Below are 27,567 nucleotides of genomic sequence, written 5' to 3'. Positions count from 1 at the left end.
GAGGAGATGCGCTGTTGTCAAGAAAACCGTCTAAACGCAGTGGAAGGAAGCTTCGCGGAGGACGCGGCGCCGCCCGCCGCGGGACGTGCGCACAGGGCCGCGGCGCCCCTACAACACACAAACTGCTTTTTTTTTCTTTTTCTCTATTTCTTTTAAACTTCCTTATCGTACAACCCAACTTACATTAAAATATACTCACTACAGAACAACACAACTAACAAAATAGATAATAAAACTTACACAAGTAGAAAATTCTGAGGTATTTCTGGTTTGAGGTGGTCTGTGGTCGTGAAGTTCTAATTCTTTTACTTTTCAAAATGTAACCCTCGGAAGCCACACAGCGAAGCATGTGTGTACATGTGGATGCATGTGCCTTGTTGGGAAAAAATCAGCGTGTTTCATAAATTAGGAAAGTCCACTGTTGGAGCAGCAGCATTAGGGACGCTCACTGACTACAGCAAGGTTATGGCGAACAGGAAACAGTTCTCAGTGTATGCACCACTTGCAGGGGTCTGGAGAAAGCTGTGTCCACGAGCCAGCAAGGGGCACAGGCAGAGCGGCGGGACAGCGCCCGCCCCAGCTCCCAGGACGCCCCGGGCGTCTCCCTGACCGGTCCGCCGGGGGAAGAACGCATCACCTGTCGGATCATTCCTACCCTCGCCCACTTCAGTCAGGGCAGGAACACTGTCCCGCGCTCCGGCCCAGCCCCAGCGAGTGGGAGGACACTGGGCGGCCGCCAGCAGGGAGGAGCTGGCCCTGCCCCCAGAGCCGCCCCGAGCCCGCCTGGCCGTCCTCGCCCTCGGTCCCTGGTTACCTGAGAAGTAGCCTCCGCAGCAGGGTCGCTGCTGTGTGCCCGAGTCCAGTGTAGCTCTGTTCCAACCCCACCCCCACACGGGCCTCCCGCCAGCCCCGTCCTCGTGCCAGTGTTCCCACGGTCAGCACCCCCCACCGTGAGATCCAGGGCAGACACGGCTGCTTTCTGAAGCTCACGTCTCAGGAGGGAGAAAACCGAACCGAACCGGGCAGGGCAGGGCAGGGCAGGGCAGGCCGGGGCACGGGCCCTCCGCCCCGGAGGAGGGGTGCGCTTATGTAACAGTCTTCAAGGTCCTCTAGGTAGAGTTTGCAGCATTAGATTTCCTAAGACAGGAGCTGGGTGTCTGTGTCACAGATTCTGAGACCCAGACGGGAGCGGGACAGGCGGCGGCCGAGGCTCCTCAGCAGGGCGCTGGCTCTGCATCCACAGCTCAGCACCTCCATGCGCCTGCTGACGTGTGACGTGTCCGCTGCGTGCGTACAGTAGAGCAAGATGCTGGTAAAAACTGATCCAATCCAAAAATAACATTAATAATAATAATTATAATAATATAACAATAATAAAAAGTCAAGGGAAATAGCAGCTGCATCTCGTGTGTGTTGGTTTTATGGGATTTCCAAAACAAAACACAATGTCTCTTCCTTTCCTCTTCGCGCCACCCGCGCCCGGGCTCAGATGCTCGACTCTTTCGGAGGCAGGTCCACGTTGGTGACGGAGGTCACCAGGGAGACGAGGCAGTCCGAGGTAGTGCCGTTGACGGACCTGCGCATCAGGGACACCCGCTCCTCCACGCAGCCCGCAGACAGGCGCGCCTCCGCGTCGTGGTCCCAGCACTCCTCGATGGTCACACAGAGCTGGGCCAGGCCCTGCACGCGGCGGGGGAGAGGGGAAGGCCCCGTCAGGTCCCGTGCGGGGGGATGACCCCGAGCACCAGCAGAGCCCGCAGCCACCGGCGCAAGTCACTGGTCAGCGGCTGCAGAAACGGCAGGCCCCACCCTGAGCCCCCTGGCCTCCCTGCACAGCCCAGGGCAGGCTGGACCTCAACACAGGGAGGAGAAGGGGAGACCAGGCCTCTCCTGGGTGGACACGGCGGCCTGCCCTGACAGTGGCAGCCCAAATCCCACCAGGGTCCACAACAGGAACAGGAGGGAGACACCTTCCTGCCTCTCCCTCTGCCCCACGTGGAGGGCCCCTCCCGGGCCCTCACCGGGTGCTTCAGCCAGTGATCCTTAATGGCGGGCCTCATCTTCTTGTGCACAACCACCTCCTGCAGCTCCTCCAGGGAGGGGTGCTGGCCGATCTCCTCCTCGAAGGGCAGCATGTACTCGTCCACAGGTCCTGGCGGGAGAGCACGCTGGTGGGATCCCCGGAGGCCCCGCGCCCCGGCCCGGCCGGCAGCCCCGGGCTCCCCCGCCCACTCACCGTCGGCAGCCTTGCAGCGGGACACCAGCTCCCACAGCACCAGCCCCATGGCGTACATGTCGATGCGCAGGAAGGCGTCTCTCTGGAAGTTGATGGCTCCCTCCAGCACCTCAGGGGCCATGTACCGTCTCGTGCCCACCTTCACATGAGGACAGGGGGCAGGGTCCACAGTGACGGACATGCGCTTCGGGCGGGGGCAAGACCCTGGCACTCAGAGCAGATACCAACGGCTGCCTCAACACACCACACCCGCCCACAGCACAGCGGCCCAACGCCCCAGTAGGAACTGCACTTAAGAATGTCTCACACTCAGCCGTGGCGCCGTGGCTCACTAAGCTAATCCTCCGCCTGTGGCGCCGGCACACGGGGTTCTAGTCCTGGTCGAGGCGCCGGATTCTGTCCTGGTTGCCCCTCATCCAGGCCAGCTCTCTGCTGTGGCCCGGGAATGCAGTGGAGGATGGCCCAGGTGCTTGGGCCCTGCACCCCATGGGAGACCAGGATAAGTACCTGGCTCCTGCCATCAGATCAGCGCAGGGCGCCGGCCGCAACGCGCTGGCCGCAGCGGCCATTGGAGGGTGAACCAACGGCAAAGGAAGACCTTTCTCTCTGTCTCTGTCTCTCACTGTCCACTCTGCCTGTCAAAAAATAAAGAAAAAAAAAAAAAGAATGTCTCACATTCAAAACAACAGGCATTCGTCATGGTTACGAGGCAGCTGGCGAAGCCCGTGTCCCGTTTCCGGTGCTGGGGTACAGATCCAGCTCTGCTCCCAAGTCCAGCTCCCTGTGCACACCCTGGGAGGCAGCAAGTAATGCCTCCAGAACTTGGGCCCCTGCCACCCAGATGGGAGACCTGGATCAAGTTCCCAGCTCCTGGCTCAGGCCTGGTCCAGCCCTAGCTGTGGTACACATCTCAGCAGTGGATGGGAGATCTCTCTTTATCTGTCTCTGTGTTTTTCTTTTTTTCTTTTTTTTTTAATTTATTTATTTACTTGAAAGTCAGAGTTACACAGAGAGAGAAGGCAAGGCAGAGAGAGAGAGGGAGAGAGACGGTCTTCCATCCGCTGGTTCACTCCCCAACTGGCTACAACAGCCAGAGCTGCACCAATCCGAAGCCAGGAGCCAGGAGCTTCTTCCAGGTCTTGCACGCGGGTACAGGGGCCCAAGGAATTGGAACATCTTCCACTACTTTCCCAGGCCACAGCAGGGAGCTAGATCGGAAGTGGAATAGCTGGGTCTTGATCCGGCACCCATATGGGATGCCAGCACTGCAGGCAGTGGCTTTACCTGCTATCCCACAGTGCCAGCCCCAGTCTCTGTTCTTCAGATTGACAAAATAAAGAAAAAGAAATCCAGCTGATTTTTTAAAGAAATAAGAAGGAGCAGGGATTCAGTGTGGTAATGAAACCACTGTAGGATGCCCGCAGCCCACACGGGAGGGCCTGCGTTCAAGTCGGCTCCACTCCTGACCCCAGCTTCCTGCTGTGCACTCTGGAAGGCAGCCAGAGACGGCTCAAGTGCCTGGGTGCCTGCTCCCATGTAGGAGACGGCACTGTGGTCAGACCGAATCAGGAACGAACACACTGGAACCGCCACAACCCGCTACAGCACTGCCACATTGCTGCACAGAGCCGTGCATTTCACGGAGATGAGACCACCGAGAAGTGGGAACAATGACCGTCAGGGCAATTTGCTAGCTTTTCTGCTTCATCTTATTTAGTGACGGCAACTGAGGGGCAAAGGGTGGGATGCCGTGGCCGAGGCGAATCTCCACCTTTCTCGGCCCGCAGGAGCCGCGCCAGCAGCCAGGCCTTGTTCCCCACTGGCAGAAGCACTGTTGCCGAGTCTCCACACAGCTGATGCACACGGTGGCCCTCGCTCCCACACCTCATCAGGTGGACCCCTGCCTGTTCCCTCCCCCAGCCCGCGGCCTCTTACCTGCCCATGTGTATCCCCTGGGGGTTTTCCCGGCTCAAACCGAACGGCCAGGCCGAAGTCGGCCAGCACGGCCGTGAGGTCACTCTTCAGCAGTACATTCTTGCTCTTGAAGTCCCTGAGGAGACAGTGGACGGAGACGCAGCTAAGCACCCGCACCCCGCCTCCCTGCAGCTCAGCACCCGCACCCCGCCTCCCTGCAACTCAGCACCCGCACCCAGCCTCCCTGCAGCTCAGCACCCCGCCACCCCGCCTCCCTGCAGCTCAGCACCCGCACCCAGCCTCCCTGCAGCTCAGCACCCGCACCCCGCCTCCCTACAGCTCAGCACCCGCACCCCGCCTCCCTGCAGCTCAGCACCCGCGCACCCCGCCTCCCTGCAGCTCAGAACCCGCACCCCGCCTCCCTACAGCTCAGCACCCGCACCCCGCCTCCCTGCAGCTCAGCACCCCGCACCCAGCCTCCCTGCAGCTCAGCACCCGCACCCAGCCTCCCTGCATGTCCCAGTGGACGGAGACGCAGCTCAGCACCCCGCACCCAGCCTCCCTGCAGCTCAGCACCCCGCACCCAGCCTCCCTGCAGCTCAGCACCCGCACACCCCGCCTCCCTGCAGCTCAGCACCCCGCACCCTGCCTCCCTGCAGCTCAGCACCCCGCACCCAGCCTCCCTGCAGCTCAGCACCCGCACCCCGCCTCCCTGCACGTCCCAGTGGACAGAGACGCAGCTCAGCACCCCGCACCCAGCCTCCCTGCAGCTCAGCACCCGCACCCCGCCTCCCTGCACGTTCCAGTGGACGGAGACGCAGCTCAGCACCCGCACACCCCGCCTCCCTGCAGCTCAGAACCCGCACCCCGCCTCCCTACAGCTCAGCACCCGCACCCCGCCTCCCTGCAGCTCAGCACCCCGCACCCAGCCTCCCTGCAGCTCAGCACCCCGCACCCAGCCTCCCTGCAGCTCAGCACCCGCACCCAGCCTCCCTGCACGTCCCAGTGGACAGAGACGCAGCTCAGCACCCCGCACCCAGCCTCCCTGCAGCTCAGCACCCGCACCCGCCTCCCTGCAGCTCAGCACCCGCACCCAGCCTCCCTGCAGCTCAGCACCCGCACCCCGCCTCCCTGCAGCTCAGCACCCGCACCCCGCCTCCCTGCAGCTCAGCATCCCGCACCCTGCACGTCCCAGTGGACGGAGACGCAGCTCAGCACCCCGCACCCAGCCTCCCTGCAGCTCAGCACCCCGCACCCAGCCTCCCTGCAGCTCAGCACCTGCACCCAGCCTCCCTGCAGCTCAGCACCCGCACCCAGCCTCCCTGCACGTCCCAGTGGACAGAGACGCAGCTCAGCACCCGCACCCAGCCTCCCTGCACGTCCCAGTGGACAGAGACGCAGCTCAGCACCCCGCACCCAGCCTCCCTGCAGCTCAGCACCCGCACCCGCCTCCCTGCAGCTCAGCACCCGCACCCAGCCTCCCTGCAGCTCAGCACCCGCACCCCGCCTCCCTGCAGCTCAGCACCCGCACCCCGCCTCCCTGCAGCTCAGCATCCCGCACCCTGCACGTCCCAGTGGACGGAGACGCAGCTCAGCACCCCGCACCCAGCCTCCCTGCAGCTCAGCACCCCGCACCCAACCTCCCTGCAGCTCAGCACCCACACCCAGCCTCCCTGCAGCTCAGCACCCCGCACCCAGCCTCCCTGCAGCTCAGCACCCCGCACCCTGCACGTCCCAGTGGACGGAGACGCAGCTCAGCACCTGCCCCCAGCCTCCCTGCAGCTCAGCACCCGCCACCCAGCCTCCCTGCACGTCCCAGTGGACAGAGATGCAGCTCAGCACCCGCACCCAGCCTCCCTGCACGTCCCAGTGGACAGAGACGCAGCTCAGCACCCGCACCCCGCCTCCCTGCAGCTCAGCACCCGCACCCAGCCTCCCTGCAGCTCAGCACCCCGCCACCCTGCCTCCCTGCAGCTCAGCACCCGCACCCAGCCTCCCTGCAGCTCAGCACCCGCACCCCGCCTCCCTACAGCTCAGCACCGGCACCCCGCCTCCCTGCAGCTCAGCACCCGCACACAGCCTCCCTGCAGCTCAGCACCCGCACCCAGCCTCCCTGCAGCTCAGCACCCGCACCCCGCCTCCCTGCAGCTCAGCATCCGCACCCCGCCTCCCTGCAGCTCAGCACCCCGCACCCAACCTCCCTGCAGCTCAGAACCCGCACCCAGCCTCCCTGCAGCTCAGCACCCGCACCCAGCCTCCCTGCAGCTCAGCACCCGCACCCCGCCTCCCTGCAGCTCAGCACCCGCACCCCGCCTCCCTGCAGCTCAGCATCCCGCCACCCTGCCTCCCTGCAGCTCAGCACCCGTACCCCGCCTCCCTGCAGCTCAGCACCCCGCACCCAGCCTCCCTGCAGCTCAGCACCCGCACACCCCGCCTCCCTGCAGCTCAGCACCCGCGCACCCGCCTCCCTGCAGCTCAGCACCCCGCCACCCTGCCTCCCTGCAGCTCAGCACCCGCACCCCGCCTCCCTGCAGCTCAGCACCCGCACCCCGCCTCCCTGCAGCTCAGCACCCGCACCCCGCCTCCCTGCAGCTCAGCACCCGCACCCAGCCTCCCTGCAGCTCAGCACCCACACACAGCCTCCCTGCAGCTCAGCACCCGCGCACCCCGCCTCCCTGCAGCTCAGCATCCGCACCCCGCCTCCCTGCAGCTCAGCACCCGCACCCCGCCTCCCTGCAGCTCAGCACCCGCACCCCGCCTCCCTGCAGCTCAGCACCCGCACCCAGCCTCCCTGCAGCTCAGCACCCCGCCACCCTGCCTCCCTGCAGCTTAGCACCCCGCACCCAGCCTCCCTGCAGCTCAGCACCCCGCACCCAACCTCCCTGCAGCTCAGCACCCGCACCCAGCCTCCCTGCAGCTCAGCACCCCGCACCCAGCCTCCCTGCAGCTCAGCACCCCGCACCCAGCCTCCCTGCAGCTCAGCACCCGCCACCCTGCACGTCCCAGTGGACGGAGACGCAGCTCAGCACCTGCCCCCAGCCTCCCTGCAGCTCAGCACCCGCCACCCAGCCTCAGTGCACGTCCCAGTGGACGGAGACGCAGCTCAGCACCCCGCACCCAGCCTCCCTGCACGTCCCAGTGGACAGAGATGCAGCTCAGCACCCGCACCCAGCCTCCCTGCACGTCCCAGTGGACAGAGACGCAGCTCAGCACCCGCACCCAGCCTCCCTGCAGCTCAGCACCCCGCCACCCTGCCTCCCTGCAGCTCAGCACCCCGCACCCTGCCTCCCTGCAGCTCAGCACCCCGCCACCCCGCCTCCCTGCAGCTCAGCACCCCGCCACCCTGCCTCCCTGCAGCTCAGCACCCCGCCACCCTGCCTCCCTGCAGCTCAGCACCCGCACCCAGCCTCCCTGCAGCTCAGCACCCGCACCCCGCCTCCCTGCAGCTCAGCACCCACACCCAGCCTCCCTGCAGCTCAGCACCCCGCACCCAGCCTCCCTGCAGCTCAGCACCCCGCACCCTGCACGTCCCAGTGGACAGAGAGGCAGCTCAGCACCTGCACCCAGCCTCCCTGCAGCTCAGCACCCGCACCCCGCCTCCCTGCACGTCCCAGTGGACGGAGACGCAGCTCAGCACCTGCACCCAGCCTCCCTGCAGCTCAGCACCCCGCACCCAGCCTCCCTGCAGCTCAGCACCCCGCACCCAACCTCCCTGCAGCTCAGCACCCGCACCCAGCCTCCCTACAGCTCAGCACCCGGCACCCAGCCTCCCTGCAGCTCAGCACCCCGCACCCAGCCTCCCTGCAGCTCAGCACCCGCCACCCTGCACATCCCAGTGGACGGAGACGCAGCTCAGCACCTGCCCCCAGCCTCCCTGCAGCTCAGCACCCGCCACCCAGCCTCCCTGCACGTCCCAGTGGACGGAGACGCAGCTCAGCACCCCGCACCCAGCCTCCCTGCAGCTCAGCACCCCGCACCCTGCACGTCCCAGTGGACGGAGACGCAGCTCAGCAGCTGCACCCAGCCTCCCTGCAGCTCAGCACCCGCCACCCAGCCTCCCTGCATGTCCCAGTGGACGGAGACGCAGCTCAGCACCCGGCCCACCCAACCTCCCTGCGCCTGCACGTCCCAGTCCGTCCAGGGTGTGTGCCAGAGTGCAGTGTGGACGCGGCACAGGCGGGCAGCTCCCGGAGCCCACATTGCACACGGTCACCCCTGCTCAACTGCAGATGGACGGCCGCTGCCAGGGCTGGCAGACGCTGTCCTGGTCCCTGCACCCTCCGGGGGCTGCACACAGGCAAGATGGCCTGAGACACAGGTTTTCCGGGAAAATTCACACCTTGAAGGTGAGCAGCAGCAAGACGGTCCTGCACAGGCCTGAGGCGGCACCGAAGCGCACGCCAGCACCAGGCGCTCGGTGGCAGAGCAGAGCTGTCCTGTGCCAGCCTGGCTGCACTGGAGTGACACACGTAGTGCCAGGGTCACGCCTGGCACGCCCACCCGTGCATGACCGCATGACCGTGTGAAGAGTCAGCGTGCCGGGGTCACACCTGGCATGCCCACCCGCGCACGACTGTGTGAAGAGTCAGTGTACCAGGGTCACGCCTGGCACGCCTACCCGCGCATGACCATGTGAAGAGTCAGTGTACCAGGGTCACGCCTGGCACGCCCACCCGCGCATGACCGCATGACCATGTGAAGAGTCTGTGTATTGGGGTCACGCCTGGCACGCCCACCCGCACATGACCGTGTGAAGAGTCAGTGTGCCGGGGTCACGCCTGGCACGCCCACCCACCCACACACGACTGTGTGAAGAGTCTGTGTATCGGGGTCACGCCTGGCACGCCCACCCGCGCATGACCGCGTGACCGTGTGAAGAGTCTGTGTATCGGGGTCACGCCTGGCACGCCCACCCGCGCATGACCGCGTGACCGTGTGAAGAGTCTGTGTACCGGGGTCACGCCTGGCACGCCCACCCGCGCAGGACCGCGTGACCGTGTGAAGAGTCTGTGTATCGGGGTCACGCCTGGCACGCCCACCCGCGCAGGACCGCGTGACCGTGTGAAGACTCAGCGTGCCGCCTGCTGACCCACTGAACCAGCAGCTTCACAGGGCCAACTTCAGGGCGCTGCTGTGACTGCGGCAGGGTCGCTGCAGCTGTGAACCCCGGATTCCAGGCTCACTCCCTGACCCCACATCATGACCCCGCTTAACTGACGCTCTCTGAGTGGCCCAGTTTACTGCACAACTACCCTGCATCTGTGAGAGGGCTGAGAAAAACAGCGCCCGCCTCACAGCAGGGACGAGGGAAACGAGGCCGCGCTCCGCAGTGTCAGAACCGCCCCTGCACTAGGTGGGCGCAGAAGTGAACTCCACACGGGGCCTGGGACTGGCACTGTGGCACAGCAGGCTGGGCCACCGCCGTGACACACACATCCAACGTCGGAGTGCCGGCTAAGTCAGCTGCCTGCTTCTGATCCAGCTCCCTGCTAAGGCACCTGGGAAGGCAGCAGCAGAAGGCCCAAGCACTGGGCCCACCGCCCCTGGGGGAGACCAGGATGAAGTTCTTGGCTCCTGGCTTTGGCTTGGACCAGCCCTGGCAGATGTGGTTATTTGGGGAGTGAACCAGCAGATGGAAGACGGCTCTCTGGTCTGTCAGTCTGCCTTTCAAATAAGTTTAAGGGGGGGGGTGCAGATTGGGGCCAGTGTTGTGGTGCAGCAGGTAAAGCCACAGCCTGCAATGTCGGCATCCCAAATAGGCACCGGTTCAAGACCCGATTGCTCCACTTCCAATCCAGCTCCCTGCTGATGGCCTACGAAAGCAGCAGGGGATGGCCCAAGTGCCTGGGCCCCTGCCCCTGCATGGGAGACCTGGGCCAGCCCCAGCAGTTCAGCCATTTGGGGAGTGAACCAGCAGATGGAAGATCTCTCTTCTCTTTGTAATTCTCCCTTTCAAATTAGTAAGTCAATCTTTAAAGTAAAAAAAAAAAAAAAAGGTTTTGAAGTGTAAATCAAGGACTCTGAAAGGTCCCTGAGGCTCTTCCAGAGGCTCTGCAAGGTCAAAGTCATCCCCATCGACCCATTATCACCACTCCCCATGGATCCATTATCACCACTCCCCATGGATCCATTATCACCACTCCCCACCGACCCATTATCACCACTCCCCATCGATCCATTATCACCACTCCCCATCGATCCATTATCACCACTCCCCAATCGATCCATTATCACCATTCCCCATAGATCCATTATCACCATTCCCCATCGATCCATTATCACCACTCCCCACCGACCCATTATCACCATTCCCCACTGACCCATTATCACCATTCCCCATCGATCCATTATCACCATTCCCCATCAATCCATTATCACCATTCCCCATCGATCCATTATCACCATTCCCCATCGATCCATTATCACCATTCTCCATCGATCCATTATCACCATTCTCCATCGATCCATTATCACCATTCCCCAATCGATCCATTATCACCATTCCCCACCGACCCATTATCACCATTCCCCATCGATCCATTATCACCATTCCCCATCAATCCATTAGCTGCCTTCTTTAAGCTCCTTCTCTCAGGAGTAGGGAGGAGCTGCCCAGAGGCGACAGGGTATGTGTGTGCTCTGCCGAGAATGAACCCCACCCACAGGAGTTCTTTCTAGTGCACAGAGGGAAGCTACCCCGAGGGACGCTACCCCGAGGGACACTACTCCGAGGGACGCTACCCCGAGGGACGCTACCCCGAGGGACGCTACCCCAAGGGACACTACCCCGAGGGACGCTACACAGAGTATTCGAGAGCTGCTGAGCTTACTCTCCAACAAGTGAGGGCGTCAGCACTTTCTCCTGTGGCCACCAGGTGGCCACGCCACCCCAGGACGCCTGAGAAAAGCCAGGTCCCGTGCCCAGTTGCCTCTGCCACGACACAAGCAGACCAAGCGTGTCCAGCAGGCTGCAGCTGCCCTCCCTCCCACCAACCTCCACTGCAGGGAAGGCGCCTGCTAACCCAGGTACCTGTGGGCAATAGACGGCTTGTGGCCCTCACCACGGCACCAGGGCACGTCCTCGTGCAGGTACGAGAGGCCTCGTGACATCGTCTCTGCCACGTGACACAGTTCATTCCACGTGATGATGTTCCCCTTGAGGTAATCCGTGAGGGAGCCCTAAGAGAAGGCAGCACAGAACTTGGGCACAGGCCCTGGGACGGGACAGGCCCAGCTCGGGCCTGGGGAGGACGGCCCAGGTCAGCAGGTGCCAAGCAGGAGGTCACCACTCTGATCCCCGTCGGGCCTCGGGCCTGCTCCAGCGCAGCCCAGGGCCCCTACGGCGTGGCTCACGTGGCTCACCTTGTCGTGGAAGGCCGTGATGAGCCACAGCTCCACCTCCAGGCTGGAGCCTCGCTTCTCCGCAGCGATGAACTGCAGCAGGTTCTCGTGCCTCATGCCGGGCGTGCTGAAGATCTCCCGCTCACTCTGCCACGACTGCTTGTCCTGGGAGGAGAGGCTGCTCAGCCCCGCCCCACCCCGCCTCCCAGCCTCAGCGTCCGCTAAGCGTCCCGGAGAAGCCCAGGACTGGGCCGAGCTCTGGAGCGCCAGGCCAACAGTGACGCCAGGGACAGACCTGACAGGCGAGAGGCAGAGCTAGGCCCAGCTCTGCTAAGCTCACGGGCAATGGCTTGGGCTGCCTGGTGTCCAGGGCCTCTGAACAGATGCTGACGTCACAAATAAAAGCCGAGGGCCAGCGCTGTGCCATAACGGGTAAAGCTGCTGCCTGCAGGGCTGGCATCCCACATGGGCGCCGGTTCTAGTCCCGGCTGCTCCTCTTCCGATCCAGCTCTCTGCTGTGGCCTGAGAAAGCAGTAGAAAGTGGCCCAAGTCCCTGGGCCCCTGCACCCACATGGGAGACCCGGATGAAGCTCCTGGCTCCTGGCTTCAGCCTGGCCCAGCTCTGGTCATTGCAGCCATTTGAGGGGTGAACCAACAGATGCAAGAACTTTCTCTAACTGTGCCTTTCAAGTGAATAAATATTTCAAAAAATAAATAAATACTACTTTTGAAAAGCCTGGGAAGCAGAGCCGGGCCTGTCCCTGCAGGCCGGGCTGAGCACAGCCTCCCAGCGAGGCCCCGGGCCTGGGGCTCCGCGGAAGCCTCTGTGGCCGTGGACGCCCTGGAGCCCCTGGAACACTCACCTGGAGCGGGAAGATCTTGACGGCCACGAAGTCGTTCATGAGCTGGGCCTTCCAGACACAGCCAAAGCGCCCCCGGGCCTTGACCTCCAGCAGCTGCAGCGGCTTCAGCCCCACCAGAGGGGACGGCGGGGGAGGCGCGGGGTCCTGGGGACGAGCACAGCTTGGTGGGCCTGCGCAGCTGCGCGCCTCTCCCCTGCCCCGGCCCGGCCCCGCCCCGCCGTCTCACCTCATGGACGTCCACGTGGCCGTAGGGAGGCTTGCGATGCCGGTATATCCAGAAGGCCAGCAGGACAAGGAGGGACAGGCCCCCGATGGGCAGCAGCGAGTAGGCCAGCACCGTGAGCAGGGTGGGGGCTGTCGGGGGTGGCTCGTACGTGACTGGGGGACACATGGAGCCCTGCGTCACACAGCCCGCCCGCCCTGACACCTGGGGGGGGGCTGCTGCCACGCCCACCCAGCTCAGCAGCCAATCGCCCCAGGCCGAGGACAGCCCCGCGCGGCTGGGTCAGCCCCTCACCTTCCGGGCCGCCGGCCTCTGGCAGGTGGGTGAAGCGCTCGTTGCAGAAGTTGCCTTCGCAGCAGCAGAAGTACACCTGGGGGTTCTCCTCGGTGGCCACGCACTCCTGCCTGGGGCAGAGGTTTCCAGACCTCCTCAGCCAGGCACGCAGGACTCCCAGCCCGCCTGGCCACGCCCCTCCCCAGGCAGGGCCTTCCCAGCAGCTCATGGGGACGATGGCAGCCAGGGGCGGGCAGCGTGGGGCAGCGTGGGGCAGCGGGCGCACCTGTCGTAGCAGTTGAAGTCGTCCAGCCAGCAGCCCTTCTTGACGAGCTCAATGGTGCCGGAGCTGTTGCGCCAGGAGGCGTAGCAGTGCAGCCGCTTGTCCCGCTCGCCCTCGCAGCGCTCCAGGCCGCTCTGGTTGGTGCGCTCCAGCTCCCAGTTGGCGTTGTAGTAGATGCACTCCCGCGTCTCGGCCTCGCCGTGCCCAGAGCCTGCAGCCCAGGGGGCAGAGACCTGAGCACACCCAGCACTGCGGCCCCACCGTCTGCTCCCAGAGGGAGGCGCCAGAGTGGGCTCACGGACCCCTGCGCACCCCACCTCCCAGCTTCCTGAGAGCCCACCAGCCACTGCAGCTGCCCCAGGCCCAAGCAAGGGGGAGGAGGCAGGAAGCCGACGCCACAGAAGGGTGCCAAGCAGCGGGCCAGACCGACGCCACTGCAGCCGCAGAAATGGGGAGACCCCAGGGCAAGACAGAAGCGCCCTGGTCCTCCGCGGGTGGGCTGGGCTCAGGCAGCGGTGTTTATTGAAGACGCCTATTCCCAGGCCAGCCCTGTCCCAGGGGCATGGGGGCAGAATCCGCATTAGTAACCACCCTCTCTGTCTCTGGTCATTCTGGAACACACCTGGGGACCACACCTGAACTGCCCCCCCGCCCCCCGTCCCTTCTAAGTGCAGCCTCCCCCCGCCACCCCCGTCCCTTCTACGTGCAGCCTACCCCCGCCCCCCGTCCCTTCTTTGTGCAGCCATCACACCCAGGCCAGAGAACATCGCACAGAGCCAAGTCAGCAGCCAGGATCACAGGGGCTATGCGCCTCGTGCGACTCGGCGGGAAGGAGCTGGCTGAGCCACAGTCACAGGTCATCCTCCTGGGCACCGTCCATCCAAGTGGCCAAGCACTAAACCGCCATCTGCCCCTTCTGACGCTTCCCTCCCAGCGTGGCCTCACTCACCAGACCCACCCTACAACTACTCCAGGCCCCAGCCCCAAAGCTGCCCTTGGCCCCAACGGGTCCACCACCTGCAACGGGAAGAAGCCAGTGGGAGAAGCCTGCCACAGCCCCTCAGCGGGTGCCCGTGACCTGGGAGGCAGGGGCAGGTGTGGCCTCACGCTGGCACCCCTGTGGGCACCAAGAGGAAGCCTGCACCAGCCACCCAGCCAACCTCCCCACGTCTCAGGCCTGCTGTGGCCAGTGGCCTGGCACCGGCTGGGCGGGTCTCCCCCTGCAACCACCCCACCCCAGGAAGGAGGAGGGATGGGTGGCAGTCAGGCCCCCGGGGGAGCCAGAGCACAGCCAGGACGGGGTCCCCGAGTACCCTGACCTCGCACCACCCAGGGCCTTCGCCACCTCCTCTCCGTGCCCACGTGGCCTCCGTGAGCAGAGGGCTTGAGCCCCAGGGCTCGTCCCGGGGAGGACCTGACCCCCACAGTGACCGTTCAACAACAGGAGCTCCTTCCAGGGGCACCGGCCAGGGGCAGGCAGCAAACCTCAGGCTCCAGGCTGGATCCCAGGGCTCAAGATGCTACCCAGCCAGAATGGCGGTTCCCAGCCACAACTGCGCCCTTGGCGCCTGGGGCCTAGATCCGACCTGGGAAGCAGACGCAGGGCCTCCTGGGCGGCCAGGTAGCTGGATGTCAGTCTCAGCCCGGGAGGACTTCAGGTCCACAGAGAGGCTCACGCTGGAGAGCACTCTGGCTCCCCCAGGAGGCCCCAGGGCGGCCCTTCCTCAAGCCTAAGGTTTAGGGGGACCCCAGAGGGGAGCAGGTGGGGCGGGAGACCAAAGGCCGGGCAAACACCAGGGGCAGCACCCAGGCGAGCACCTAGGAGGCCCACAGGCCCCGCCCCCCAGCAGCAGCACCAAAGTCAGGGGTGCAGGGCCTCTCTGCTTCCATCGGCCCTTGGGCTGCCCTTGCCACCTGACTTACCATCGTCTTTGGCTAACTAACTGCCCTGCTTGACTAAAGGAGCATTTCAGATATCCACAATGGGTACAAATAACAGGACCAAAAATAACCCCAAGAGAAAATGATGTGAACATACGGATGGCAGCATTACATATGAACACAGGTTCGAGTCCTGGCTGCTCCACTCAGATCCAGTTCCCTGCTCACGTGCCTGGGAAAGCAGCAGAGGATGGCCGAACGCCTGGGAGCCTGCCACCCATGCAGGAGACCCAGATGGAGCGCCCGGCTTTGACCCAGTCCAGCCCGGCCACTGCGGCCATCTGGGAAGTGTGAAACAGCAGACGAAGTGTGTATGTGTGTGTGTGTGTGTGTCTCCCTCTCTGTAACTCTGCCTTTCAAACAAATTTTTTTTTTTTTTTAAGAATGAACATTTGTGGAGTTGAAAACAAAAACGCGCAGACCTCTTGATCCTGTCTTTCTCCTTTTATGGAGAATCCCCACCTGCTGGTTCACTGCCCAAACACCCGTGACAGCCAGGGCGGGGCCAGGCCAACCCCAGGATGCAACCCGGGCCTCCCACGTGGGTGGCAAGAGCCCCATCACCGAGCCCTCACTGCTGCCTGCAGGGCCTGCGTTTGCAGGGAGCTGGAGTCAGCAGCCGGAGCTGGGAATCACCCCAGGCCCTCCAGCGTGGACACAGGTATCCTAACTACCAGGCTACACGCCTGCCGCTGAACACGTGCCTGACGTAACACACTGGGAATGGGCCCGACAACTGCTTTCTAAACGCCCCCCCCCACCCCACCCCACCCCCACCGGACAGGTGACGGCAGACTCCGGAGCACCTCTGCCAGAGTCGCAAGCGTAGAATGATGGTCACACGGAGACAGACAAGCGGGTCAGAGCGAGGAAGCAGGGCGCAGGAGCCGGCCCCGGCATCCTCGGCGGTCTCCAGCCCCACTCAGACTCCGGCAGCAAGCAGGATCAGGAGCCAAGCCAAGGAGGCCAACGGACAGAGTGACCAGGGACGCGCCCAGTCACGACCGTGGACAGGACCCTGTGGAGAGGGCTGAGGCTCCAGGTCACGGGCAAGGCTCAGGATTTCCTCAGATCCTCGTCTGAACAGATCTCCCCACAGGCAACCCACAAACGGTGGCCGTGAGCAGACCACATTTCCACTCCTGCGGACACTGCCCAGCCGCGTGACCCTTGGCACGCCCCTAACCATTCTGTGAACGGGATTGTGATGGCACATGCCTCCCAGGGCTGTGGCAAGAAATGAGCGAGTTAGCTGAGAACAATGCCTGGCCCGCCAGCCATTCTGCTAGCACCAGGCGGCTTGCTGCTGCCTGTGGCAATCGCTCACAATGCAAACCCCTGTGTGGCCCCCAGCCCTGCCAGAGCTTTGTATTCAGAGCCCCACGTGACGCTCCGGCCCCTGCCGCACCGCAGGCTGGCTCTGCTGCCAGCTGGGGACCCAAGGGCCTCCCTGCCCCTCCCGCCCTGGCGCTCTGCTTCTGGACACACACAGCTATTTATAGCTCTGGCACTGCTCCAGCTGCAAGGCCACCTCGGCCTTCTAGCAGCAGGACTCCCGCCTACACCCGTGGAGCCGGGGTGGAGCCAGGTCCCACGCAGGCAGGCTTCCCCTGGCCCCCGCCCACTCACTCGCCCCAGCCGCAGAGCGAGCTGCACCCCTGAGCCACAGCCAGCCCAGGCATCGCCTCCACGGCGCACGTCCAGGGACACGGTGAGAGCGTCCCTAAACCACGAGAGGCCTACACCTCAGTGGAAAGAAGCCTCCCGTGCACCCCACAGCCTCTGTCCATGCAGAACACAGCAAATCCCACCCGTGTACCCCCCCCCCCCCCAGAGCAGAGATCCCACACTGCAGCCACGGCCTGCCAGCATCCCACAGACGCTGGTTTGAGTCCCACCTGCTCTTCTTCTGACCCAGCTCTCTGCTATGGCCTGGGAAAGCATGGAAGATGGCCTGCTGGGGCCCTGTACCTTCATGGGAAACCAAAACTCCAGGGAGCAAAACCTCAAGGTTTGGGGCAAGCACTAGCAGGGGAAAGAACTGAAGCAGCTCAACAGAGTGCGGAAACCCACCCGCCTGTGAGGGGCTCGGGGTACAGTGGCACATGGAGAGTGACGGCGGGAGAAGGGAGAGTTCAGAGCTGGAGAGGAAGCTCCACAGGGAGCAGGGGCCCAGCTCCCCCAAAGTGGGCACGTAGCACGCCCACAGCAAGATCCAAGCCAGGGGCCAGCACTGTGGCATAGCGGTGAAGCCACCGTCTGCAGTGCTGGCGTCCCATATGGGCGCTGGTTCGAGTCACGGCTGTTCCACTTCCAATGCAGCTCTCTGCTGTGGCCTGGGAAAGCAGCAGAAGATGGCCCAAGTCCTTGGGCCCCTGCACCCTCATGGGAGACCCGGAGGAGGCTCCTGGATCCTGGCTTCGGATTGGCACAGCTCCAGCCATTACAGCCAATTGGGGAGTGAACCAGTGGATGGAAGACCTCCCTCTCTCTCTCTGCCTCTCCTCTCTCTCTGTGTAACTCTGACTTTTCAAATAAATAAAATCTTTAAAAAGAAAAAAAAGAATCCAAGACAGACTGACATTTTCTCCCTGAACCGCACTCACCCAAGAGGATCACTCCTGAGTGTGTCCCTGCAGTGCAACAGAACCTCTGATACAGACTGGCACACGTCGGTTCCACCTGGGACACAGCTCCCATGCACGGCAGGCACCACACTGACCCTTCACAAGCACCTGCACGTCCAGCGTTCCTGACCACTCTGCGCGGTCCTCCCGTCACGTAACACAGGGCTGAGTAATTCACCCGACGCAGCAGCAGCTAAGGGTGCTTTCGCCCCGGCAGGCACATCCTCACTGTGCGACTGTCTCTCCCACAGCCCTGAATGCACTCACGTCCAGCCCCGTTCACAGTCCAGCATGTGGCCCTGCTGTAGTGTCCACCGTCGCTGGACCCCTAAGCAATGCCACTCTGACTGTTCCCTGTGCCCACCCAAGGCTGGAAAGGCTGCGCCAAGGGTCTGAGAGCCTTCAACTCACGAACCACTCCCAGATGTCTCAGCCCAGCGCTGCAGCACAGCAGGTTAAAGCCCCGGCCCTCAGTGCTGACAACCCATACGAAGCCGGTTCTAGTCCCGGCTGCTCCACTTCCGATCCAGCTCTCTGCTATGGCCTGAGAAAGCAGTGGAAGATGGCCCGCCGGTGCAGCCATTTGGGGAGTGAACCAGCGGATGGAAGATTTCTCTCTCTCTCTCTCTCTCTCTCTCTCTCTGTAACTCTGCTTTTCAAATAAAAAAATAATTCTTAGAAAAAAATAAAAATAAAAAACTAAACTAAAAAAAAAAAAAGGAACTGTTCTCCACCCACGGTGACAAAGCTTTCCGTAGTGACCCTTCTCATCTGTGACGCCGTCGGCAACCCCGTTTTGAGGCTGTCACAGCCCTAGGGCAGTTCTGCCGCTGTCTTCCCAACTTATTCCTTCCAGCTTCCACCTTGAATCTTCCTGCCTGCATTTGCACCCATCGACGCTGAGGCTGTGTCTGCCCTGGAGCTGGGTCCCGCAGCGTTTATGACTGCTGTGCACGTCTGAACGGTTCTTGCCCGTCGCTGCCTCTGTCTGGGTTACTGCCGAAACGTCCTACTCTACGCACTTCAAGTCTATCGGCTCTACATTTCATTTCTACTCCATTATTCTATCGTAAACCAGTCTTCACATAATAACACATACATTTTTCTGAAAGCCTAAAACTGGGGCAGCCTCTGGCCTCGTGGTTAGGTTGCTGGTCAGAGACGCCCACCCCCACAGCAGAGCAGCCGGGCAGCTGGGCTGCAGACCAGACTCCGGCTTCCTGGGAGGCAGTGCGGTCAGTGTCAGCTGAGCTCCTGCCACTCACGTGGGGAATCTGAACTGCACTCCCAGCTCCCAGTCTCAGCCCAGTCCGGCTCTGGCCGTTGCACCGTCTGGAGAGTGAACCCGTGATGGGACGGCACATTCTTGCTCCATCTCAATGAAACAGCTCATACATACAGGACTGGCGCATACCACTGCAGCTTAAAGCCACGGCCTGCAGTGCCGGCACGCCATGTGGGCACCAGTTCAAGACCTGGCTGCTCCACCTGCTAATGGCCTAGGAAAACAGCAGAAGATGGTACCTTGGACGCCCTGTACCCATGTGGGAGACCCAGAAGAAGCTCCTGGCTCCTGGCTTCAGATCAGCCCGGCTCCAGCCATAGCGGCCATTTAGGGAGTGAACTAGAAGATGGATGATCGATCACTCTTTCTCTCTCTGCTTCTGTGTAACTCTGCCTTTCAAGCTAATAAATATTTTTTTAAAAACTGTATAAAAGGGACTGGCATTGTGACAGAGCGAGATACACTATCACCTACAATGCCGGCCATCCCTACGGGCGTCGGTTTGTGTCCTGGCCGCTCTAGTTCCCACCAGCTCCCTGCTAACGCATCTGGGAGGGCAGTTGGAAGATGGCCCAGTGCGTGGGCCCCCTGGCTTCCACCTGGTCCAGCCCTGGCTGTAGTGGCCATTTGAGGAGTAAACCCAGCAGATGGAAGATTCTCTCTCTCCCTCTCTGAGGCTGCCTTTCAAATAAATAAATAAAACTTTAAGGAAAAAGTAGAAACCCTCATGTTGATCCATACCTCCGCCATCACCCACGGAGCATCCCCTTAACTAATCTGTCACTCGCGCTCAGTGTGCCGCGTGCTCCCACACCCCCGGCCCTGCCCTGGAGCCGGCGTCTTGGACCTGCGCGTGCGCTCAGCGTCTTGCCCGCTGTGCTGTCCGTGGGACCGTGGTCCACCAGGACAGACCTGTGGGTGAGCGGCCTTTCTGACTCTCTGAAAATGCCACTTTGCCCTTCTCGGGGAATGACAGCTTATATTGCCTTCTCAGCTTCTGGAGAGTGCTACGGCACAGCTCCCGGGCCCACCCCCGAGCTGTGAGTGAGTGCGGCTCCCCCGGCTGCGGTCTTAGGTCTTCTTTTGCAGTTTCACAAGGGATGTGGCTGAGTACATATTTAATCATTTATTTTTAAACAATATTTATTTATGCGGCCGGCACTGTGGCTTAGCGGGTAAGGCCACCGCCTGCAGTGCCGGCATCCCATATGGGCACCAGTTCGAGTCCTGGCTGCTCCATTTCCGATCCAGCTCTCTGCTATGGCCTGGGAAAGCAGTGGAAGATGACCCACGTCCTTGGGCCCCTGCACCCATGCGGGAGACCTCGAGGAAGCTCCTGGCTCCTGGCTTCGGACTGGCATAGCTCCAGTTGTTGCGGCCAATTGGGGAGTGAACCAGCGGGTGGAAGATCTTTCTCTCTCTGCCTCTCCTTTTCTGTGTAACTGACTTTCAAATAAATAAGTACAGGCAGAATTACAGAGAAGCAGAGGCAGAGAGAGAGAGAGAGAGAGAGAACCAGGCTGTTCTGAAGCCAGGAGCCAGGAGCTCGTTTGGGGTCTCCCACCCGGGTGCAGGGGCCCAAGGACTTGGGCCATCTTCTACTGCTTTCCCAGGCCACAGCAGAGAGCTGGATTGGAAGTGGAGCAGCCAGGACTCGAACCGGCGCCCATATGGGATGTCAGCACTGCAGGCGGTGGCCTTACCTGCTAAGCCACAGCGCCGGCACCCTGAGTAGATATTACTAAGCTTATTTATACAGCTTGGTTCACTATGCACTGAGAGTCTAAAGATGAGTGTGTCCGATCAGTCAGAAGTCCTGGTCTGTTAGCCTGAGCACTGCACCCCTGCCCTGGGACTCTGAAACTCCTGTTACAAGCCGGTTGGCCTTTCTCGTTCTGCGCAGCCTTTCAGCCCCTTGCTAGGTGGAATGTAGTGGAAACTCAGTTCCCACACAACAGTGTTGAGACGCACGGCCCCTGAGAGGTGCTCGGGCGAGGGAGCGCTGCCCCCAGCTTTTCCCTCCCGCCACCTCACGGTGAAGCACACGCTGATGCCGTCTGCTTGCAGAACCAGGAGCCAGGGGACTGCCCAGTCTCCTATCACACAGGCAGAGAGAAAACAGCCCCCTTTTGTAGTCTTCAAGCCTGCATCTATGCAGGTAATTCCTTACAGTCTAACTCCAACTCACTGACTCTCCCCTTAACTGTATCTGCTCCACTTGGCATCTCCAGTCAGTTTATAAATATGATTATTCTATTTTTTCAATTCTAGAAGTCTACTTTAGAAAGCCTTCCTGGTCCGTTCTGATCCTGCTGTAATTCTGTAACTTAACTTCCTGGAAACCCATTCCTGACGTCTGTTATTTCTGAAGACTTTTTCCATGGCGCCTGGTCCTCCTGTGTCTGTTGGATACTCAGCCCCAACTCGGCAGGCCACGTCTGGGGCAGCCTTCCAGGGATGATTCATACCTGTGCTCTGCCAAACTGCCCAAGATGTCACCAGCCTAGGACCACTTCAATTTCTCAGCCAGAGCTTCCCAGAGAACTCCACCTCGCAGCTCCTGTGAGCTCAGGGAAACCACCTCGTCCAAGCGGGGCCCGGACAACGTCATGGTCTAGGCCCTCCGGCAGCAAAAGCAGCGATCTTCCAGCCCACCTTCTCGGGGAAGGACACCTGCAGCTCCCAGCAACCCCACGCCTTCTCTCCTGCCCGCGCATGGCTACTACCCCCTCAGTCCCCGGCGCAGCAGCCGTGTCGCAGGGGAGGCACAGAGCGCCCGTTCCCAGCCCCTTTCCGGGTCCCCTTACTTCTGTACACATGGAGCTGTGTTTTGTATAGGGCCCCTCAGCTACTGTGTTCACTACAAACGCCAGAAACTAAGTCCAGGAGCACTTTCCAGGGCCACACAAAGAGCTCCGTCCACCTTCAGAGGCCAAGCACAGACGCGGGAGCCCAGCCAGGTCACCTGCAGTCACTGTAAACACGTCCCTTGGCCACTGCCTGGGACATCCCCATTTCTCCAGGCCCCATCCTGCCTGAGGCCAGGGACAGGGCCTCCGATGAAGGTCCAGGACTACACAAACGTTTCCTTCCACTGCCTTCTGGGAGCCCATGAAAACCACAGCCAGGGGGCTGGCGCTGTGGCATAGCGGGTAAAGCCACCACCTGTAGTGCCAGCATCCCATATGAGCACCAGTTCTAGTCCTGGCTGCTCCACTTCCTGTCCAGTTCTCTGCTATGGCCTGGGAAGGCAGTAGAGGATGGCCCACGTCCTTGGGCCCCTGCACCCACGTGGGAGACCCGGAAGAAGCTCCTGGCTCCTGGCTTCAGATCAGCGCAGCTCCAGCTGTTGCAGCCAGTTGGGGAGTGAACCAGCAAACGGAAGCTCGCTCTCGCTCTCTCTCTCTCTTTGCCTCCCAAATAATTAAAAAAAAAAAAAAAAAAAAAAAAAACAGCCAAGCTTTCTAAGGCATAAACACATAAGGACAGAACTACAGACACAAACTTTCCCAGCAAGAAAGTAGCAACTGGCCACACCGAATCTGTACACAGGACTGAGGGGCTCACAGAGTATCTGCAGGAGTGTGGGAGGAGCCCCCATCAGCACACGGGTGTCTGCAGGAGTGTGGGAGGAGCCCCCATCAGCACACGGGTCCTCTGTGAGCTGTGCACAGGACTGAGGGGCTCACAGAGTCTCAGACCCACACCGGCGACAGCTGGGGGCCGCAGAGCACTGCACAGGGAGGGCTCGGCATCACGCCCAGATGCTCAGCACAGAAACCCCCCACCCCGGCTCTCCGCCCGTGAGGCCTGCTGGGTGACAGCAGCCAGGTACACTAGAGGCCGTCAAAAAGCTCATGGGAAATGAAACGAGAGGATACGTTCACACTGACGCACAAAACCTCCAAGTCCGTGCACAGCTCAGCTCTTGCATAAAACACATTTCCATGAAGTCCCCTCTTACACCTTTCAGACAAAAAAAACAAAGATACTTCCCAGGGGAACCTGACTAGTTCCAAACATAGACCAATACAAACCTTACAGCTAGCCAGCTCCGCCCACGGGCTCAGAGCTGTCAATCATTATTCAGGTCCACCCTGAAACATCAACAGCTCAAGAAAAACTACTTACTGAAAGATAAAAACAGGAAGCAAAAACTAAAGAAACAAAACTATTCAGGGAGACTAAAACTTCTAAGATTTCCTAGGGTGCCAGTGGCGTGGCGCGGTAAGGTAAGCCACCACATGCAACGCCAGCCATCCCAGTTCAGGTCCCGGGTACTCCGCTTCCTTTCCAGCTTCCTACTAACGCACTGGGCAGGCAGAAGACGGCCCAAGAACAGGCGACCCTGCGGCCCACGTGGGGGTGAGGAAGGAGCTCCTGGCCCCTCGCTTCCCTGGTCCAGTGCTGGCTGTTGCCGCCATATAAGCAATGAACCAGCAGATGGAAGATCTCTCTCTCTGCTTTCGCAAAAATCAGGAAGTACATATTTTTTTTTTCCAAAATTGCATTATTACCCTCAGAGATAAAGGCAATGCACCCCGAGAAAGGAATGGGACGAGACAGGCATCTGGGCTCAGCAGTGAAGGGACCACCTGGGACGCCGGCACCCCATCCTGCAGTGCTGGGTTCAAGTCTCAGCGCAGCTCCATCTCCTCAAGTTTCCTGCTACCCACAGCAGGAGGCAGCGGCTGATGGCTCAGCTGCCTGAGTCCCTGCCCCCACGTGGAAAGCCCAAGCTGACTCCAAGCTCCTGGCTTCAGCCTGATGCGGTCCCAGCTGTTGCACACATCTGGGGAGTGAGCCAGTAGATGGGATCTCAGACTCTCCTCCCGCCTTTCAAATAAAGAAAGGTTTAAAAAAGAAGCAGTGCACCAACACTTCAGGGTCCGACACAGGAGAGAAGTGGCTACCTTTCGGGTGACGAGCGAGGGTGCGACAGGAAGGGCGGGAGCCACATTCTGCATGGGCGCTTGCTCAGGCCCCTGGCTGACCCCTGGACTGCACAGGCACACACAACCTCCCAGATGAGGCTCCCAGGACCCGACCAGCCACTCCAGCAGCTGCCTTCCACGGAGGAAGGGTTTACGAATCCAGCCTACATAGTTACCTGCTGAAACAAAAATATGTGTACCACCACAACAGGAAAAAAAAAAAAAAAACAGTGCTTTTACGTTTATAACAGAATCCAGTTGCTATGACTATCATTTACAATATTCATTTACAAGCCATGGTTACATGGGAAACAGCAAAATGTGTCCTGCATCCAAGACAATAAAATTACTAGATAGCAACCCTAAGACACATGGGTGCTGGAATCGGCAAAGATGTTGAAGCAACTCTCCAGGGTACACACACGCACGTCCAGGAAAATTCATTCTAATATGAATGCGCCACACCAGTCAGTCATGTCTATCAACAATGTGCATCTGAAACAAAACATTCAGAGACAGCCTGAAGGGAGGCGGGGGCCGACACAGGTGGAGAGGTTAGCAGGGCACTTCAGAGCACTGGGACACCTACGCGAGAGCCCCAGAGGGGCCCCCAACAGGACGGCTTCCCAACACCCGGAAACCAGCCCCCCCCGTCAGGACGGCTTCCCAACACCCGGAAACCAGCCCCCCCCCGTCAGGACGGCTTCCCAACACCCGGAAACCAGCCCCCCCCATCAGGACGGCTTCCCAACACCTGGAAACCAGCCCCCCCCATCAGGACGGCTTCCCAACACCCGGAAACCAGCCCCCCCCATCAGGACGGCTTCCCAACACCCGGAAACCAGCCCCCAGGAAGCCCCCCACCCCCCACCCCCCCACCCCCATCAGGACGGCTTCCCAACACCCGGAAACCAGCCCCCCCCATCAGGACGGCTTCCCAACACCCGGAAACCAGCCCCCCCCATCAGGACGGCTTCCCAACACCAGGAAACCAGCCCCCAGGAAGCCCCCCTCCCCCCATCAGGACGAGGGGGAGGGGGAGGGGGAGGGGGAGGGAGAGATCTTCCAGTTTTCCATCCTTTGGTTCATCCCCAAATGACCGCAAGGGCCAGAGCTGAGCCAATCCAAAGCCAGGAGTGTCTTCCGGGTCTCCCAGGCAGGTGCAGGGCCCAAGCCCTCGGGCCATCTTCTACTGCTTTCCCAGGAGAGCTGGATCGGAAGTGGAGCAGCCGGGATATAAATTGGTGCCCATGTGGGATGCCGACAACCGCAGGTGGCGGCTATACCCGCTATGCCACAGCGCTGGCCCCAAGAGTTGTTTCTCTTTGTCCTAAATTAAGGACCTGCACACACATAGATCTCTTTCTGGACTTTCTATTCTGTTGTGTATTTTACCTATGCTCCCAAAACGTATTACTTTAATTGCTGTTACATTCCAATGAGTCCTGAATTCCAGTAGGAGCAAATTAACACTTTTTCTTGAAAAAAGCCTTGGCTCTTATTGGCCAACTGCATTTTTAAAATTATTTTACTCTGAGGATTAGCTGGAGATTAAATATTAATAGCTTTTTCTGCTTCTACCAAGATAACACTGTTTGTCTTCCTTCACTCTATTAACAAGGTGACTTCGATTGATTTTTAAACTATTACATCAATTATGAATCCCTAGGATAAAAGTAGTACCTGGAATTAGCATAATTGCTTAGCCATGATATAGTTATGATACATTATTCTTTACGTTTTGCTGCAGAGAGACAGGATATAAGGAGATAGCCTTTTTGTCTACCTGCTGGTTCCCTTCCCAAATGCCCACAACAGCCAGGCATCTGGCCAGGTCAAAGCCAGGAGCTGAGAACTCAATCCAGGGTTCCTATGGGGGGTGACGGGCACCCAGCTGCTTCCCTGTCTCCTGCTGCCTCCCCGTGTGCACATTAGCAGGAAGCGAAGCCGAGATTCAAACCCAGGGCATGTGTGGACACCCCAAGCAGTATCTTCAGTGCTACACCCAATGCCCACTTGGTGGATGCTACTCCCGAATGTTTTATTAAAGATTTCTGCATCACAGAAATTCACTTGAGATACTGTATTTATCGTACCTGCTCTCTGTTCTCTGTTCCTCTCTTTCATTAGCAACTTTTTTTTTCTAGTTTTATTTCTTGCTTTCTTAAAAGGAAGAGAGACCTTCTATCCACTGGTTCAGGGCCCAGACGCCCGTTACAGCCAGGGCTGCACCAGGCTGAAGTCAGGGGCCACTGAGGAACTACCTGGATCTCTCACACGCATGGCAGGGACCAAGCGCCTGAACCGTCTCTGCTGCTTCCCAGGGTGCAGAAATACAGAAACAAGGAGAGAGACTGATGTCCCATCCACTGTTTCCCTCTCCAAGTGGCCACAACAGCCAGCATTGGGCCCGGCCGAAGCCAGGAGCCAGGAGCTTCTTCAGAGGCCCCCACGAAGGTGGCAGGGGCCCAAGGACTTGGGCCATCTTCCACTGCTTTCCTAGGCACATTAGCAGGGAGCTGGATCAGAAGTGGAGCAGCCAAGACTCGAACCAGTGCCCACTCGGGATGCCGGAGCTGTAGGTGGCTTGTTTACCCACTAAGCTACAGCACCGGCCTTCCTTGTTCTTTCAAGAATCTCTTTGGGGGCTGCCGCCATGACACAGTAGGTTAATCCTCCACATGTAGCGCCAGCATCCCATGTGGGTGCCAGTTCTGGGCCCAGCTGCTCCTCTTCCAGTCCAGCTCTCTGCTGTGACCTGGGAAAGCAGTAGAAGGTGGCCCAAGTCCTTGGCCCTCTCCCTTTCTTCTGCAGTGCCCGTCTTTTGTCTGTCTCTCCAGGCGCAGCCTGTGTCCTCTCTGTCACCCAGTCCGCTATTCCCTCCGCCTGCACCAAAGCTCCCGGTGAGATCACTCACTGAGCCCTTGTTTTCTGCTGTGACACAGGTCTCCCCTTCGGTCACTTACAGCTAGCTGGCATGAGCTGCCCAGGCCAGCACACACACACAGCATGGAGCCCTCCGACCTGAAGTACACCCGGGTCTGCCCAGCTGCGATGCTTCTGCGGGCTTTCATCCGAGCCGTCAGTCCGTCTCTATCTGCAAAGCTGTCTGCAGAAGTGATCTGAGGCCCGAGATGATGTTAAGTCCTCCAGAGAGAAGTCACACATGCCTCTGGCAGCGGCTTGGGGACATTCCATCACAGAGTAGCCTAATCCAACTTCAGCATGTGTCTGCGTCACCACTAGGTGTTTGGGGACCTGACCCAAAAGGAGGGGAGACTACACGCACCTTCTGCCCGCCACTCAAACTCCCGCCTCCCCACCCCGCAGGCCATCAAACGCAGCGCCCGCCTCTGAGCAGGGCCCGGCCCCTGTTCCCACACGGACCCTGGGCTGGCACCGAAAGCCTTCAGCCACACAGGCCCTCTTTACTTGGCCCACTTCTCCCAGGCGCCCTCGGAGAGTCAGGCCTGTCGATCGGAAGAGGAGGTCTCCACACCTACGGCGCACCCAGCTTTCAGACGGATCTCCAGGGCCGCAGAATGACCAAAGGCAGCGGCACACCTCCACGCACCGAGACACGGAGCCCAGAGAGCACTGGGCGAGGACACAGACCCAGGGCAAAGCCCTGAAAAACTTCCACTCCA

General features: G+C 60.7%; 1 protein-coding gene across 4 annotated transcripts in view; it reads right to left on the bottom strand.

Annotated features, from left to right (window-relative positions):
* Nucleotides 1–1,336: 1,336 nt before the first annotated feature.
* The window catches only part of ACVR2B (activin A receptor type 2B), a 44,798-nt gene continuing 18,567 nt past the window's right edge, over nucleotides 1,337–27,567 (bottom strand). For 2 of the 4 annotated variants that reach the window (XM_051839742.2, XM_070073227.1), the window contains exons 2-11: nucleotides 13,137–13,344; nucleotides 12,872–12,981; nucleotides 12,581–12,732; nucleotides 12,355–12,498; nucleotides 11,513–11,656; nucleotides 11,181–11,329; nucleotides 4,172–4,286; nucleotides 2,237–2,375; nucleotides 2,022–2,152; nucleotides 1,337–1,680 (exon numbers count right to left, since the gene is read on the bottom strand). In XM_051839742.2, coding sequence (XP_051695702.2) covers nucleotides 1,486–1,680; nucleotides 2,022–2,152; nucleotides 2,237–2,375; nucleotides 4,172–4,286; nucleotides 11,181–11,329; nucleotides 11,513–11,656; nucleotides 12,355–12,498; nucleotides 12,581–12,732; nucleotides 12,872–12,981; nucleotides 13,137–13,344 — 1,487 coding nt within the window. In that variant the 3' untranslated portion in view covers nucleotides 1,337–1,485. Of the gene's footprint in view, nucleotides 1,681–2,021; nucleotides 2,153–2,236; nucleotides 2,376–2,466; nucleotides 2,872–4,171; nucleotides 4,287–11,180; nucleotides 11,330–11,512; nucleotides 11,657–12,354; nucleotides 12,499–12,580; nucleotides 12,733–12,871; nucleotides 12,982–13,136; nucleotides 13,345–27,567 lie in introns of those variants that run through there. The other 2 variants (XM_070073228.1, XM_070073229.1) reach the window with 2 other exon arrangements.

The sequence above is a fragment of the Oryctolagus cuniculus genome, chromosome 4 (assembly GCF_964237555.1).
Source record: "Oryctolagus cuniculus chromosome 4, mOryCun1.1, whole genome shotgun sequence".
NCBI lineage: Eukaryota > Metazoa > Chordata > Mammalia > Lagomorpha > Leporidae > Oryctolagus > Oryctolagus cuniculus.
This window is presented reverse-complemented; position numbering and strand designations above follow the sequence as displayed.